This window comes from Curcuma longa, chromosome 11, assembly GCF_044706935.1.
Source record: "Curcuma longa cultivar G26 ecotype Majalengka, Jawa Barat chromosome 11, ITB_CL_G26_1.1, whole genome shotgun sequence".
NCBI classification, from domain to species: domain Eukaryota; kingdom Viridiplantae; phylum Streptophyta; class Magnoliopsida; order Zingiberales; family Zingiberaceae; genus Curcuma; species Curcuma longa.
Window position 1 is genome coordinate 8661544 of NC_133871.1, and position 17785 is coordinate 8679328.

Here is a 17785-nt window from a genome sequence, read left to right on the forward strand (position 1 = left end):
ACAAGTCAAGAATATAAGTACGATGAAATTCGAGAAAAGTCCAAGTGAAGAAACAAATAGATTATTAGAGCACTGATCGAAGGGTACCTGTTTTGGGGGTAGGAGAGAAGGAACTGCTCTCCCATGTGGTTCAAAAGGGGATCAATATCCTGCAGTCAGGGCTTCTCATCCATTTTCTCGAGATGCATGATGTTGAATGAAGAATGAGATGGAGAATGCCACAGGCTGAGTCTTGCTCGCCATGAGTTTTAGGGTGCAGGAAAAGAAAAGCCATGTGACACTGCAGCTTGCTCTCCATGAGTTTTCGGGTTCCAGCATACCTGCTTTGAGAATGAAGAAGACACTTCTCCAAAATGGAAAGGTTGCAATTGGGATTCGCACACACACCATCTAATTTTTATATTTATAAATATTGAAGAGCACAAATAGAACGAGCTAAGCAGTGACATCATTTGCAAAAGGTTGAGTGACTGCTGCTGGTGGATCCCATGCAAGTTGAGTTGCATTTCTCTTATTTTATGATTCTTATTTGATCTGGAATCTACAGCCCAGAAAACAAATAAAATCAGTTGGTGTCACTTCTTTGTGACTCGAGTCAGATGATAACAATGACAAATGGAACAATAAATACAAACGGCGTTATATGATACAACTCACTCATTTGAGTAACATCAGTTTGCAACTGGAAAAGGAAAATAAACAGCATATGCATACACACTAATTGATACAAGATACAAAAACACAACATGAGAGAAATATAACTAGTTGCCGCATAACTCACTGCAGCATTCTAAGCAGGCAAGGCATGATAGAGCTGCACAGAGCTGTGTTAAAACAATCATAAGTTGATCGTTTATCCTACTGCATCTGTTTATGCAGCAGGGGCAGCAGCAGCAGTAGGCTATCTTGCTACAGCAGCCAATGGTCTTGTTGTAGACAGCGAGGATCTCAGGCTTCTTCAGTTCCCCAAATTGGCGATTTTCTTTGGTTGCAGTTGGATCGCCGAAGCCAATAGTCACTCCATGCACCACGGTTGGATAATTGTATCCTTGGCCTGCTTGGTTTACAGATGTTTTCTTCTTGACCTAAAAAGTTTATCCACCAGCTTGAGGTTTGATAAAAGAAAAAAAGGTGCTGAACTCCAAGGTTCTAAGTGTGTTAGGCGTAGGCAATGCAGACAGATAACAAATAGTTTATGCCTACAAGACAAAAACAAGATGCTTAAAATCTTCATGGCATTTACTAGATAAGATCTAAGTTTCCACCATAGCTGGAGGATCATTAAGAACTGATTATATCCTTCATGTACATTATGTAATAAAGGGCAGCCCGGGCACAAAGCTGCCAATGCGGGTAGGATTTATTGTACGTAACTTTACCTTGCTTTGCAAGAAACGGTCTTTGAGACTCAAACCTATGACCTCCATGTACATTATGTAATAATACTCACAATTATCACCCTGTAATCCTCTTTTCATTTGAATCAAGTTATGATTCATTGACTTCTCAAGGCTGAAATAACTCATTAGCACACAACTTTTGCTACAAAAAATCTTCAGATTAAGCTTGATTGGCGTGATCTCTTTTATCTAAACCATCAACTAAACAAAAGATAAACAACTAAATTTATTTGAGAAGACCAACTGGGACCAAAGCAATCTATGACTGCAAATATAAATGTGAGCATATCTGATGCAATAGAGCACACATTTTTCAAACATTAAGCACAACTTTTAAAAACAATCCTTACATCTCAATTTCTTTTCTGATCCTGGTAGTTCACAAAACCAAATTAAAGCACAGGTGTTGGTAAATCCCTACTCCATAGCTAAAACATGTCATATCATTATTTTTTTAATGCAAGTTGTTAGCTATTACTGATGCAACATAAATTGGGAGATGTTCTAGGAAAAGATAATAAAGATGAGAATTTATAATCTCGCTCCTAAAATGTTCCCTTCATAGGATATTTCTCTTTTTGTTTGAGAACAGATGAATTATTTCCAGAAAACTTGATATTTGCAATGGCTACAATGGCACAAATATGAAAATCTCACATTACGTGTGGTATAAATGCAGTTGCACATCATCTGTACCTGTTTTACAGCCTCCTTTACAGTGTCATTTTGAAGTAAAACCATACATGTATACTCTGAAGGAGTGCTATTGTGTATGCTTAATTTAGCCACCTGAAAATTAAAAAAAATAGAAAAAGTACAAGTGTCACTCATCTACTTCTTATCAACATTATGGTAGATATTAACATTATCATGAATACAATACTAATTACTAAAGTCAGGTACATGACAAAGAAGCGACATGTCTTATTACAGAGAAATCTATCTCATTATTAAAAAAGTTGATCATATTTTCATTTCAAAATACCAGACAGATTTTTTACTCTGTTAGAACATTAAGTTATTGACCATATCTTACATAAGGAACAAATACTTGAAACCTCTCTCAACAAATGCATAACTTCAAAATTTAAGAGGAAACAACACAAAAGAGAGAAGAAATTTTGAGAGGAAACACTGAAAACAAAACTGATGGAATATGCTCAATACATGAAGTTTGCAAATAGAATATAATGATACTGCTCCTCAACTCTACATGCATAGGAGCAACCTCATTGCAGAGTCAAAGATGGATATCAGTTTCCTTACCTTTCTGTTTTGAGACTGTTTTGCAAGAAAGTTAGATTGGACTGCTTTAGGAAACTTAGGTCCATTTGTTTTGGAAAATATTTTTGATTCTTTCAGTTTTTGTCGCATTAAAAAATCTTGGTCAATAGAAAATATGGAGCATTTTGAGAAAAATAATTTTTACTTGAAATAAGCAGAAGTCATTTTCTTCCATTAAAGAGTATGCTCCTCTTTCTCTTACCTACACCAATCCATGAAGTCCATCAGCTATTGACCCTACCAGCAAGTAGCTCGATTAGCAAATGGCAACAACCATTGAATGACCTTGTCGACTGAACATCCCCACTGATCAGTACCACAGATTTATCAACCATACCCAGTAGTTGACTAACTACCACTCACTGTTATAGTTAGTCAATCAACAAATTGACAATCGTTGACTGTCCCACCAAGTCAATAACTATCTACTGGTCGCATTGACTATCCCACCCAGTCAATAACTATCTAATGGTTAACAAACAATGACTCTCCCTCCACCCCCAAACCTAGGTCAGACAACCATCCTTGTTGATCGACCGTTGACAGCGAATCAACCCTGTTGGTGGGTTGTCAATCACTGATCAATTGACAACCACCAACTAGCTCAACCAATCAATGATTGTTGCCATCATCTATTCCTGCAGGAAGGACAGAAAGAGAAGATATTTTTCTTGTATCATTCCCCAAAAAGGGAAGATAATTAATTTTCCTAGAAAAATTTTCATGGTAAAATATTTTACATATATAATTTATTTACCATAAAAAGCAGGCCCTTATAGTGATATTTCTAAGGTGTTCTATTTTTTAATCAGTTTGCTTTTACTGAATATATATGTGGTTCAAAATGATTCTGATTGGTTAAAAGCAGACAACTGTTAATGGATGTAGAATCAAAGATTGTTCATGTCTCATAAGAGATCTTTCATGGTCATGCATGTTTTCTTGAAGAGGCTTGCTGCTTGAAAGTTGAAAGAAAAAAGGAAGCATATCCTATGCAAGCGAAATTCTTAAAAACAATGTAGGTAGTAGGATTTAAAATAAATGGATGTATTGACAAAACAAAAAAAATACTCATTATGTTTATGCAGAGATCATACTAATTATGCATTGAATTTTAGATCTACAGAGTTCCAGCAGGTCTGAGATTATTAGTTAATCAGAAACGTAGTAAATTGATATGAAGGATTTACCACTAAAGTTAATAAGCAAACAATTACTGCATTTAATTGGGGTGTAAAACCACCATAAAGCATGATTTATTTCAAGTAAGTGCAGATCAGTATTTATGTATAGGATTTTATTGAGTGTTAGCTTAATTCATAGAAAAATTTGAAGTTGGGAAATACACTTTACCAGATTTCAGTATTGCACCTGACTGAATAGCAGCATCAGTTCTTCAAACTATCAGAGAATTTTAAGAACAGTTCCCACGCTCGAGGAATTGCATAGTCAATTACAGTTTGATTTGCCACAAGAGCAACCAAACATATTATCTAGGGGATGTGAGGATAATAATAACCAAAAGAAATAGTTACAGCTAACAGTGCTATATCTGAAACAATGACTCTAACACAGTAAGGTAAGAGTATGCATGAAGGAATAGAACAAGATTACTAGGACAAGAAAAGCTTGGTACAGAAGAGAAGTTATGCAAATAAATTTTCATTACTTAGATCGCAAATATAGTGTAATGCTAAGTATAGTCGCACAAAACCTTTTCCTCAAGTCGTTTACTCTCAGTAAACCATGCCTGAGCTGTAAGAAGATCAATATGCTGCTTGACCAAAGCCTGTGAGTACATTCAATAAAAACACTTTTATCTAGTCGTCTGCAGAAAGCAGTTCCAATTTGATACAGCAAATACATAGGCAAAAATATAGAGAGAGGGATAAAAGATCTTGATGCCATGCAATTATTATAGTACTCAATAATCACAGGAACACCATGTTTCAGATAACAAAACTCAGTTGCAAGTCAAATAGTAAGTTCATGTGACTCTAAAATATCGGACCTTGATTACAATTCGAGCCTCCAATAGGATCTGACTTTTTCCCTAGCAGTTTTTCACATTCCTAAGTCTGCATGGTTCATCTGCAATATGTTTTTGCTCTATAGCATGTACAACTTAGATCGCTAATGATTTTTCTCAAACCTCTAATAGAATCTAGCTCTTTTGTTATGGGTTTTCCCAATATTATTAAGCTTCATCTTTGAGTCTGCAATCTGTCAATATCAGATTCTTGCTTGCGAACAAGCATCCAAGCATAATATCTGACAGGAAGGGACATCTGCATTAATAAGTCCAAAAATATAGTGTCCAGGCAAACAAGAAACTAGCATAGATACATGGGTCGAATACATCTCTTTTATGACTAAGGAGTTTAAAGGCAATAACATCAAAAACTCCATAAAAGGTTCTTTCTCAAGACTGAGTTCTTTAATATCAGATCTTTATAACTCTTATTTTTTTATTGTTAAATTTCAGATTCAAACAAATAAGAAGTTAAATAGGAACCAGCCTCTTGTTTCCAAAAACTGCTACTACTGGCTGATTGATGCAAACATTTAGTCAACATGCACAATGGTTATTGTTTCTGTAACTAGCATTTGACTAACATGTCAAAAGACACATCATGACCAGTACAGGCCAAGGCCACTTTTACCAGATGATATCACACAGCCAAAATTGTGGAGATTGATATTTGACAAGAAATTTATGTCACAATTGCTAAGGATCTTCAGATGAAAATATTCAGCCATAGGCTCATTTCATAGAAAACAAAGGAAATGCTACTCAACTGTGTGTTTCTTACTTTCTCAAGAGGAAAATCTTTTGTGTTGTGCACCTTCAAGTTGATAACAATATCAGACATGTCAGCCAAGATTCCCTTAGCTTGAAGAGTCTCTGGAAATTTTCCATAGCATCGGCCTGATATTATCAGTGGACATTGAGCTGAAAGATCTGGAATATTAATAGAGTAGACCTGAAAGGAAAGGTAGCAGGTTTTAGTTTGTTTTTATCAGAGAAATGTAATGCTAGATAATGAGGTAAAAGCTAGATGAATTTGATCAGTATTTTTTTCATAAATTTTGACACTAACCTGCATAAATTGGATTATCCATTATTGAGTTTAAAAGGTCCAAACTACTGGTTCATTGTTTGGTTCATTTGGCACCCAAAGAAAATTGCAATGAATCCTTCAATTTTAATATGCTGAATGAGGAAAAACCTAGAATCTTCAATTTTGTTAGTAACATGAATGAATTGGATTATCCATGATTTAGTTGATACAAAGTGATTTAAGCTGAGACAATTATAAGGTCCAAATATCTGATTCAGTAGGGGCCTGTCTAATTACAGTTAAATGCCCCATTTTAGCAGAGCGGAAGACCAAGCTCACGGTATGTAAATCCCCTTCCGCTGCTTCATTCTAAGCAACAGTGGAAGATAAGATAATTGCCATCTATTGAAGAAAAACACCAGAAGGTTGTCCATTCAGCCAGGCAGAAACAGTGGCAATGAACAAGTTAAATGTGTAATGTCAACATTACCCTGCCAACTTCTCCAAAACATTTGAACCCAAGCATAGGCATCATCCACACTGGTTGATGCCTAATGTAGTTGCCCACCATGAGAAAATCCTCCCATTATGATGATTTAAGGTCCTCTACAACTCCCTGGATGATGCCTAATGTAGTTGCCCACCATGAGAAAATCTTCCCATTATGATGATTTGAGGTCATCCTCTACAACTCCCTTGCCTTCCAACACAGCAGCAAGAGGAATGCCTCATGAACAAGTCCCTTTGCAAGCTTGGCGACGCCAACTCGTGCCTTGCCATCCTCAACTCCATGTTTGTCTCCAAGTTTGATTCCAAGTTCAACATTGACTAGTCCCCCGACTCCAAGCACTCTATAGCACTAACTGTGTCCTCCCTCACATCCTGAAAATCCGTCCAACATCCTCAGTGAAAGGCTCCTTGCTGCTGCTATTTTAAACCATGACTAAAACTTAGGCCAACTAACATTAGCGATAGCTGTTAGGAAAAATGCCACAAGTTATAAAATGAACCGCCACATTTATCCATATCGGACCGATGAGCATTGAGCATCTTAGAATTTGGTCACTCATGCTCATCTTGAGACTATTTTTTTTTCTTTTTTGACACAAGTAGGATTCGAACTATGTACCTCCTGCTCTTGCTCTTAAGCCATATCAAAGTTCATTGGCAAGGGACTGGTTTCAAAAACTCAAATTGATAGAAAAAAGTACCACAATTTATATAATGGACCGTCAAACTTATTCGTATGAGAGCAATAAGCATGCCGCATCCTAGCATCAACATAACTAATTAACTATTACATAAAGTAATCAATGCAAAAACCATCCTAGTATAGTAGAGACTTACTAAGAAGACATTGTTGGAAGTGCTCTTCCTAAGTACACTATGCTCCAAGTTAAAATGTTTGTTATAATTTTTGAGTTGTGACAAAATATAAGTTCAATTAAATACAAGACAATTAATAGTTTTGTTTTCAAAAACAAACAAACTATAGGGGTTGATCAAAATTATAGGTTCAGTTCAGAACCATGTCAACACTGTCCAAACTGTGCTGATCTTTGAATTGGTATCTTTCTGGACTTATATTGAATCTGACATCAATACAGTACGTTTTATCTTGTTTTCTTATACATTCAAGTTTCAAATTTCATTCATGATTTGGAAGATATTAAAGAAGATAGTATGGACATCACCTGAATCAGCAGAACATACCTCAAATTCATCAAGATCAGTGAAGCTGTCAACTTTCAGGTTTGCAACTATGGTTGATGAAGCTCTACAAAACCATTTCTGAATATGTGTTCCTATTGAATCTATATAAAAGCATGGAACAATTAATATGAAACATAATGAAGATGGACATAAATCTTAGGACAGAGATCATGGCTCATAAGGAAATTTTAAGCAAATATACAACTGATGTATACAAAATTACAAATGGATAAAAGCCTGGCCTTCAAATCCAAATCTATTCTTGGCTGTATGTGTAGATTAAAGCATCCTAGTAGCAGTTTAAGCGGTAGACAATAATTGTTGATTGATCTTGCACAATTTTAAAATGTGAAGCTTTAAATTTCTAAATAAATAGTCTGCCTTAACATACATAGAAAATGAACATTTTAATTGTACAGTTTGTCAACCTTGAGAACAATGTCTCCAAGAAGTAAGCTAAAAATATAACTATCTGGTTTTCCTATGCATAAGACAAGACATTTCAAGTACAGCTACCAAATAGGCAGTTGGTCGTTTAAGTTGTAAACAACAAAGGGAAGTGGAATTATACAAGCTCAGAAGCTACTTTTGATCAACTTTCCTTTTCCATAAACAGAATTTTGCAGAAGCAAATTTTATTCATTCCTCTCACCATGTTTCTAAAAAAAAGATACTAGATATAACAATGTGGGCTAAGAAAGCATATTGCCTGGTTCATTATTAACCGATCGATTAAGATTTTAAATCATTGGATGAGAGGACCGACTGTGAAAAGTTTTGCCAAACCAAAACCCGAATCATACAGCCAACCATAAAATTGGGCTATTTATAGATAGTTTTAACTTTTAATTGTGTTTTAAAAAGGAATCATTTAATAACCTAAAATCATTTGACCAAAACACCACTATTTCATCATCAGCAACATTATCAAGGCTTGTTAGTCTCAACTATTTAAGATCAGCTGGCTGCAGGAATCTTATCCCTACTTTGAACTATTTGGAGTACGCTATATCTCTTAAATCACATTTAATGGAGAAAAACAGAGTTCTCTTTGATCTACCTTCTATACCTACGACTGACCAATATAGCTTGTCAAATTATAGAATCAATTGGCCTTTTGACATGTCTTCATCTCAACCTACTGTCTCTCCTTTTATAATTTTTTGGAGTAGCATCTAATTGCCCTCAGATATACAGTATTTTGACTTATTTGATCTGAAATGAAAATTGAAATGGTTGCTACACACAACCACTGTAGCAATAACTCCTAAGTTGACGAGCTTAAACCAAATTAAGGATGCCTGAAGAACTTTGATAAAATTGGAATTGTGAGACCTGGATCATATGCAGCATCATATTGCCCCCTCCCGATAGAAGCCAGCATCTTCAAGAAGTAATGATTGCAATAAGAACCTAAAACATGTTTTCAGTATAACAGGAAAAGATTAGCCTAAATTAATACAGAACAAAGCCCTGATAGGGGCTTCAAAAGTCACAGAAAACAATATATAAAGCATAGTCTTCCAAGGTAGCAACAATCAAGTGGGAAGAGATTTCATAGAAACCTCGATAATAAACTTAGAACTATAGCTGAGGTTCAGATAAACAAGGATTGCATATTCTACAATTTCATGATAAGCTGAGAATAATTGAATCTTACATGATAATAAAAAAATCAAAATAAAGACAATTCATCTATTAGCAACACCCAGTACTAAAAAATGTTGTCATGAAGTTGCAAATTAACGTTTCAGAGATTATTGATAATCCCTTCTTGGCTTCCTGGTTGCGTAAAACGGCTAGGAGACAGGAACAAGAGAGATTATGTATATATGTCAGAGAAAAAGAATCAATTTACTATTTCATATTGTCATTTGCAGTCAGTCTCAAGATTAAGTTTATGTTGATAATCATTTTAACTGTCACCCCAAATACATAAAGCACAAGCTGATAGAAAATGTAAACAGATGGAACCTATCAAAAAAAACTTATTACAAACACTTCCTGATTTAGTTTTAGTGCTTCAGATTGTGGGACAATCACTCAAAGTACTGGAATGGTGCAGTTTCCACAAAATCATGTAACTTAATAATATGCCATTGATCTATATACTTACCAATGCCAAATGTTGAAATCCGAGGAGATACAGATCCAATGTTTGCCAGAAGAGTTTTAATGGTATTACAGATGTTGCGTTCATCTTCAACAGCTCCATCAGTTATGAGAAAAATTTGTGGAATTGAACTGTTTGTACTTGATAATAAACCAATTGCCTATAAGATAAGAAACAATAACAGAACAATCCTTTTTTTTTCACTGCATTCATCAAAAGGCAAAAAACAAAGTCTAGAGATACAATTGAAATTCATCCAGCAGAGGTTGGTAGGAATTTGAAATTTTGAACAAATAGGGAACAAAAAGCTACCTCCATCAAGGGGTGCATTATATCTGTTCCACCCTCTGCAATAAAATCCTTATTCATCCACTGGATAGCATTTTCTATCATTTCTTCAGTAGCATGCTCTAAACACGGTGAAAACAAGTGAAGCTCATCATTGAAAGCTATGATATCAAACAAATCTCCTGGCCTGAGCTCTAACAGTGACACAGCTAATGAGCTCTTAACATTCTCAATAAACTTTCCACGCATGCTTCCGCTTACATCGACAACAAAGACAATCTCATTTTTGAAAGCCTATTGCAATAGAAAAAAAATCCAAATAAAAAATTTATACACTGACTTGGAACTTGGAAGAAACATTTTCAAGGAAAATAAACAATTACAAGTAACCTAATATTAAAGACGTTCCCTGGCTACTGAATTGTGTGCTTCCTTTAAAATGTTTAGCTCATTCTACGCATGCATCAGAGTTATACATGGAAACCCCGAAAAAGGAAATCAAAGTACAACAAATGAGGTTGTAAATGTCATGTCACGAAGAAAGAACAGACTAGAAGCTTAAATCACACTAACAAGTCAATTGATGATATAAAAATTAAATGTTCTAAGTAAACCATTTGAAAAATCTATTAAGATCCATGGTAATGGTAATTGTTTTCCTATGTTGAAATTGCATTTCATGCCTGATGGCATAGTCAAAATTTACCATCATTGTAAATTATAGAAACTGATATTGGTTGGCATAGATAGTCTCTAACTGCATTGCTCCTGTCAAAGAGTAATAAACCGTGCTAATATTTTGCTTCAGTATAAGTCAAATCTTGTCAAGCTGAATTTGGATGAATTCAACTAATGATATCTCAACTAATGTTTGTTGTATTTTTGCAAACTATTTCTCTAAAAATTTAATTTGATCCATTATAGTTGTTATATTATTATTTTTGGAAGTAAACAAATTGAGTGAAAAGAGATTAAAGAAATAAATGTCATTCAAATTCATCTTGGCACACTTCAATGTTTGTCAAAGCATGCAGTGTTGACTCGGTATTGTTCAATAAGGTTTTAATTAAATTGACTATCTAGGCCTTATTTTTAGAAAATGAAAAGCTAGGTGGAAGAGCATTAGAGGAGTAAAACTCATCTTGACACAAGTGAAGCATGTCAAGTATTGGCATGTTATATTATAATAAAAACAATAGTCAATTGAGTATCTGATAGTTAGTCAGTTGAGTATCTGATAGTTAGTCAGTTGACTATCTGATAGTTAGCCTTATTTATAGAAGTAATAAACTAAGTGGAGGGGGATGAAAAGAGTTAAAAACCACCTAAATTAATCTGAACATACTCTATAGGTACCAAGAGTTAGCATGCGTCATCAAGGTACTAAAATTGTTCTCGGACTGGGGACAAAACCCCTATCACAGGCTGATACTTTATATCTTGTTCCAACTGTTGTCAACTCAAGTTTCAATATGTAGGTACAGTGATGCGATATCCTCAGGAAAAGCATGTGTATTATGGCACAAATGAAAAGAATAGTAACACATTCTCATGCACATGAGCCATAATAAACTCAGAACTCAGAAGTTCCCATTTATGTGCATGTCCAAAAAGTTGGATACATTGAAAACTATATATACAAAGAATTTAGAGAACCACAACACAAAAACAACATCAGTCAAATTAAGATGCAGGATGACCACAATTTCAATAGAAACTAACTTCCCTTGGCACATCATGTACAAATATTTATCATGTCTTTCCAAGATATCTGACCTCTTAGTGTTATTAGTCATCATACACTAAATCCCTCTGTTAATCACTCTGCAAAGTCCTCAGTTGGAAATATAAAGTCACATGTCATGTTGGTAGGTGTTGCAAACAAAAAAGTTAGCTACTTTCTGAGTTGGGCACAAGATGCATTGTTGAGATGCAGAAAGACTGACCTTTCTTCTCTGATTACTTCCTGGAAAAAGATAAAAACAGAACATATCTCGCTGATCACCATCAAGTGTTGTTGGAGACTTTAAGAGTATACCACCAGACAAGTCATCTGAATAAAGCTGTTGAAGACAATAAGACAAAAAAAAAGATGTAATGGTGCACTACATTTCCTAAAACAGCACAAAAGTTATTTTTTATTCCCTTACCTGAATTGTCAAATGGGAGACAAAATTAATTGCACCAAACATTGAGTTGCTTTATTATGCATATTCAAATTTAAAAAGTAACTGACAATAGTTAAAAGCAGCTTTTTCTGTATTCAAAAATCCATCATGCAGATCCTTTTTTTCTATAATTGAAAGAAGTTTCATTCATGTATTGTAGCAATATTATTATTGACCACAGTTCAAATAAACAAATGTTAACTCAACGACAACATAATCATTGGTGTGATTGACCTCTAGCTAATGAAATTTAGTCGAGTCAATTATACTCCTTATGTAAAATTAGTTAAGCATTTACTAGCTCTATGATTTACTTGCTTGTCTACTACACAAGTTCATGTGATCTTGAATTGATCTAAGCATGAAGCAAGATTCCATTTATTATTCCGCTAATTTTTTTTCAAAAAAAAAAGAGAACATATCATATGCAGTAGGCAGAACTAGTTTAAAGCTCCAGGTAAGTTTACATGGCATGTCAGCAAGGAAATTGACAAATTTATTTAGCACAGAGATCTACAGTTTCAGCCCTTCAGTGTAACTCAATCTTATTACGATTCGAAGCTATCACTTGGAATAAAAGTTAACCACCATGCACCAAGTCACAATTGCATTTGACAATGTAGTTGCCACGGTCATGTTTTACTACAAGTTAGCAGATAATGAAAATTAATGAAGCAAGACTTGGCATGGTTTCAAATGTTGTTCCTGCTTGTCCACATGCACGAACCACTTTATTCTGCCCAAGGACCGAAATGGAAACAATACATTCATGAGCAAACTTACTCATTAACATATGTCATTTGAAACCAATTACTATAGATGCCATTGTTCATGTCAGCATTAGAAGATACAAACTGCCAACTGTGGCAAGGAAAGATGAGTGACCTACCAAAATTTCTTCTTTTATGCTTTTATTCTCCTTCCCTTCCTCCTCTTCTACTAATCATCCTCTAACCTAGTCGATTTCTTATTGCTCCTTGTCATATCTCCCACAGTCTCCCAGCACACTTGTGCCAAGTGCAAGTCACCTAGGCAATGTGATTGATCTCTCTCCATCTCATGTAAATGCAAAGAATAAGATGAGGAATAAATAAGTTAATAGTATCCTCACCCATCCTATTTTTACCTAGATCAATATTAATTTGTTGACAATTGAATTCAGTACAATTCAAAATAATTCAACTGAAAATCAAAGTCTAAATTAAGCCCAGAGTTAAGTCCAAGCCAAACTAATCGATAAAAATTCAATTCCACCAATGGAGCTCATCTCAAACCCCATTTGATATAGATCTGATTTCCAAGAATATTTCAATTAAACAATTAAATATAGCAACAACTATGTAAATAAATTAAGATGCAACTATTTATGAGTACTACACTTGAGTAATATATATCATTTCAAGTTGTTTCTACATAATATTAAATAAATTATATATGAAATTGATATGTTTTTATTTAAAAATAAATAGGCAAGTGCAAGGAAATCAGAAACGTGAAGCCAGTCTAAAACTAAGTTTCCTTGAACTAACAGCACAAACAAGCAGCCTATGCTAAAAAGGGTCAGTGCACCATCTCAGCTACAGATCAAATCAATAATGATTCTGAGATGTTAAACCTTGAGGCTTGACTAATCTCATAATCATAGGTTTGTTATGAAGACGACAAACTTTATAAGAAAAAAAAATCGATATTATATAAAATTCGAACTTACACTATATGAGAATTCAAAATCTTTATTCGACCAACTGTCAACATCTGCTTCATACAAAAAATTTAACTTTCCTGCTTGGCGATTTTGTTCCTGGAAAAGGAATGAGAAATGCCACTAGCAGATCCAACTAAGTCAATGTGTTCCAAATGTTCAATAATAAACCACAATCATCACCTTCAAATGGTGGCTTGTCTTCTGGATCAGAAGCTCCTTTCCAAAACCACTATTGAGGTTTAACTGAATCTTTTCCCTTTTTGCAACAATTTTTGAGAAAGGAGAGACATATTCTGGAAAATTGAATGGTATGCTAACCAAGAACTGATCATAATTATATGTCAACTTTTGTGACCATCTTGCATTGATAGAAATGTCTGATCCTCCATTGACCTTGGCAAAACAGAAAATATAAAAACTACTTATATAGGTAGTTCAAACTTCAGGAGCATGTGACCCATAAGAGAAATTTTTATGGCTGAATCACCTGAGGAATTGTTAAGTAAAATATCTGTCGTTTTAGGAAGCCACTGCCTTCGTTTTCAGCACTATTTCCAATGTTATGTTCTTCTTCAATCACCTGGGTATGGTATGCTTTTCCACCAACCGCAATCTCAACACCTAGAACCGAACCCTGTTAGCGACACCATTCTTAGTTTATATGAATAAATGCAAAGGCTATGAAGATTGCAAAAGAAAAGACAGCCATGAAAACCTGCCAGAATGCATAAATTCCAGATGATTATTATATTCACATTTTATTACACGATTATTTGGCTTAGAAGTTTACCAGGAAATAAAATAAGTTGTATATCCCCTTTATATTGAAGATACAAAAAAAAAACCTAATGAGGAAAATTATACATATATTTTATAAATGGTTGTGTATACAAAATAAGTTGTATATCCCCTTTATATATTGAAGATATAAAAACCTAGGGAGAAATTTTTTCTAAACGGTTAATTATGTACATTTCTCACGTGACTAATTCAGAAGTTACTGAATACTATATTTATGTTTTAACAATCTCCAGTCCATTATCAACATCAAGCAAATTGGAGAAAACAAACCTTAAAGAAAATCTCTGCAAATCATAGCCTATAAAAGTGCACTTCATTCATTAGTGTGAAATACTGAAATCACAAACTGACTCTAAGATCTGGTAGAAGTTAGGAACTAGAAAGATTCCCTATAAAATATATTTCTTTTAAAACAAAATACAGATTACAAGCATTATTTCAATTTGTTTTTCCACGATGATCAATATTATTAGTCCCAATATACAAAGGGAAGTCCTTGTAATTCCATATTAAGTCATTGTATACTTAGCATTATTGCACATCATCTAATTTTCTATCGTTTCATAAGGCCACCTAACACCAAATATTTTTGTCTTTCTTTCATAAGGCCACCTAACACCAAATGTTTTTGTCTTTCTTTCACTTTGCCTGGAAATTGGTAGCACTTGGAGCTTCAATATTTCAAACAAGATGATATCAGAGCAATCAACATGCTAAATTGCTCATCAATGATATTAAATGATAGCTTAGTGGTAATCCTGGCTACTGGAAAAGCAAACGCCAAAAAAAATTGTGAAAAAACGGGACCGAGTTTGCTTCACCTGTTCACCCATAGGGACAGCCAGTCGGCAGTTGCAGCTCTTATTCCGCATCACGCAATGGACCCGCCACCGGCCGCGGACAGAAACGAAGGTCGAATCGAGGAGGCAGTCAACCTCCATCGCGATGTCTACCATATGGAGAGGGATCAAGGCCGGGGGCTCGCACTTCCCGTACACGTACGGCTGGTAGCTGGGGACATCCGGATTGTCGACGATCCGGGGGTCGGATATCACCGCGTACACCATCGGCGCCGAAGGAAGGAACAAGTCCTCCTTACGATCCATCCCCGCCACCGGATTCGGAGGCGCCAAGATCTGCCGGTCCTTTCCAGCATACACACGCTTCGCCAGCTTCAGCCCGCCCTCGACGGCCCTCGCGAACTCCTCTTCCTCCGCCATGCCCGTACGATCTCGACTCAACGCGTCGGATTCCGCAAGAAAGTCACGGCCGGAGGGGAGCGAGAGAGACGACGAGAATTGATACCGCAAGGGAATCACCGTCGGCACTTCACAGCAGCAGACGAGTTTTCTAGTAAGCAGAAGGGCGTTTTAGTAATTAAACGATAAAAACGACAAGGGTGACGGATAAGGAGAAGATCTGGCCGTCGATGATAACAATAACCGAGAGTTCACACCGTTAGATCTGTTGACCATTTGGTTTCCCTCGACGCGCTTCGTCTACTCCGCATTTTGTCCTCTCCCGTAAACAAATCCTTGTGTTAAATGATACTCATTCGAGTAAATCCCACAGACAAGTAGACGAGTAAAAAGTGGGCCCCGCGAGGTCGATCGTAACGTGAAGCTGGTAGACAAGCAGGACTGACGCCCCAATTACGGAATGACGCTTTCAATGCTTGTCGGAGTTGGTATTCAAGGGTATATTTGTAAATTAAGATCCTAAGTGGTTTAAATTGTTTTATTTATTTTGAATTAATAGATAATCGTCGATTTTTATTTTCTTAAAAGATCTTTATTAGGAGTTTATATATTGTTAATGTAATTAATTTTTGATATAATAATTCATATTTTTATTATAATTTTTATGAAAAATTTGAGGGATAATAAATGTATAAAATATTTAATTTTAATTCTGAATGTAAAATAATTTTAAAAAAAAGATAGAGTTGAAATATATAAAATAGACTACTTTAATATAATATATGTACTTAATTATTACTGTATTACTAACAATTAATAGAGAGTTGTATTAAAATAATAATTCAAAATTAATAATAAAAAAATTGAAGATGGAAATAAAAAATTATCTTTTTTGAAAAAAAAAATAATGTAAATGGCCTTCATTCAATTGTCACTCTTTCTTAACTTATTATAATTTTGTATTAGTTTTCGCGAGTAATTTTGAAATAAAGAAGATTTAAAAGTTGTTTAACAACAAAAAGATGACTTTAATTAGTGTAATGAGATATATAGTTTGTGCATGATAGAATTATCGTGCAAGTCCACACACAATTAATCTTGATATAATTAATATGTGTGTAAATTTTTAAGTGTACTTATTTTAATATTACTATTTGGTATTATACCATCTATGATATATAGATCTATATTGTTCTTAATAAGGTCTGTACTATCGACAAGTTCAGTCATTATAGATTTTTGTTTTGTGAGTTTGACCGATAAACATTTAACATTACCGATCAAAATGAATCCGAACTAAAAAGCCCATGTACCAAAAAAGAATGACCCGCTATATCTTTCATGATACTAAATCTTGATAAATTTAGATATACTATTAATCTCTGTTTATTATTTTCCATGTAAACACTTCGTTCGGTCCCACAGAAGTTTTATTATTTTCCATGTACTAAATAAGAAAATTCACTGATTTAATTAAGCATACGTGGACGATTCAAGACACATATCAATCATGGCTACAGTAAAAAAAGATCGAAGATAAATTAAAAAATTATAATTGATCATTATAAAAACCATTGCATCCAATTGCAAAATCATATTAAATGTGAGCCCTATCGTAATCAACGACACAGAAAATGACAAAAGTAATCAAAATTCCTGTAAATATGAATATTGAATTTTTAATTTAAGGAGTGATTCAATGATCTCACACGGGGATTAGGTTCGGATTTAAATCAGATCGAAATAAAACCATCCAAACCTAAATCAATTTAAAAATTATAAATCTAAATTTAAATAGTTTGACCTCCGGAGACATGAATTTATGATATAAGAGATGGACGATTCAATCGACACATCAATCAATCATGCTCAATTTTGGTACAGTAAAAAAAATTCCAAAATAAATTAAAAAATTATAATTCATCATTATAAAAGCATTGCATCATGCCCAATTTCAAAATCATATTAAATGTGCGCCAGCTATCGTAATCAACGACACAGAAAATGACAAATATTGTAATCAAATTTTGGCATTCACTTAACCATTTATTA

The 17785-nt window shown here is 34.5% G+C and overlaps 1 protein-coding gene across 1 annotated transcript; it reads right to left on the reverse strand.

Moving 5' to 3' along the window:
• Positions 1–603: 603 nt before the first annotated feature.
• On the reverse strand, positions 604–15839 carry LOC141838265 (uncharacterized). The gene is made up of 13 exons (XM_074725694.1): positions 15356–15839; positions 14221–14367; positions 13914–14126; positions 13740–13829; positions 11807–11923; positions 9885–10154; positions 9576–9732; positions 8795–8872; positions 7460–7560; positions 5498–5668; positions 4399–4473; positions 2097–2189; positions 604–1085 (listed from the first exon to the last, which is right to left on the reverse strand). The coding sequence occupies exons 1-13, from the start codon at positions 15752–15754 to the stop codon at positions 762–764; spliced, it is 2235 nt and encodes a 744-aa protein (XP_074581795.1). The 5' UTR covers positions 15755–15839; the 3' UTR covers positions 604–761.
• Positions 15840–17785: the final 1946 nt, after the last annotated feature.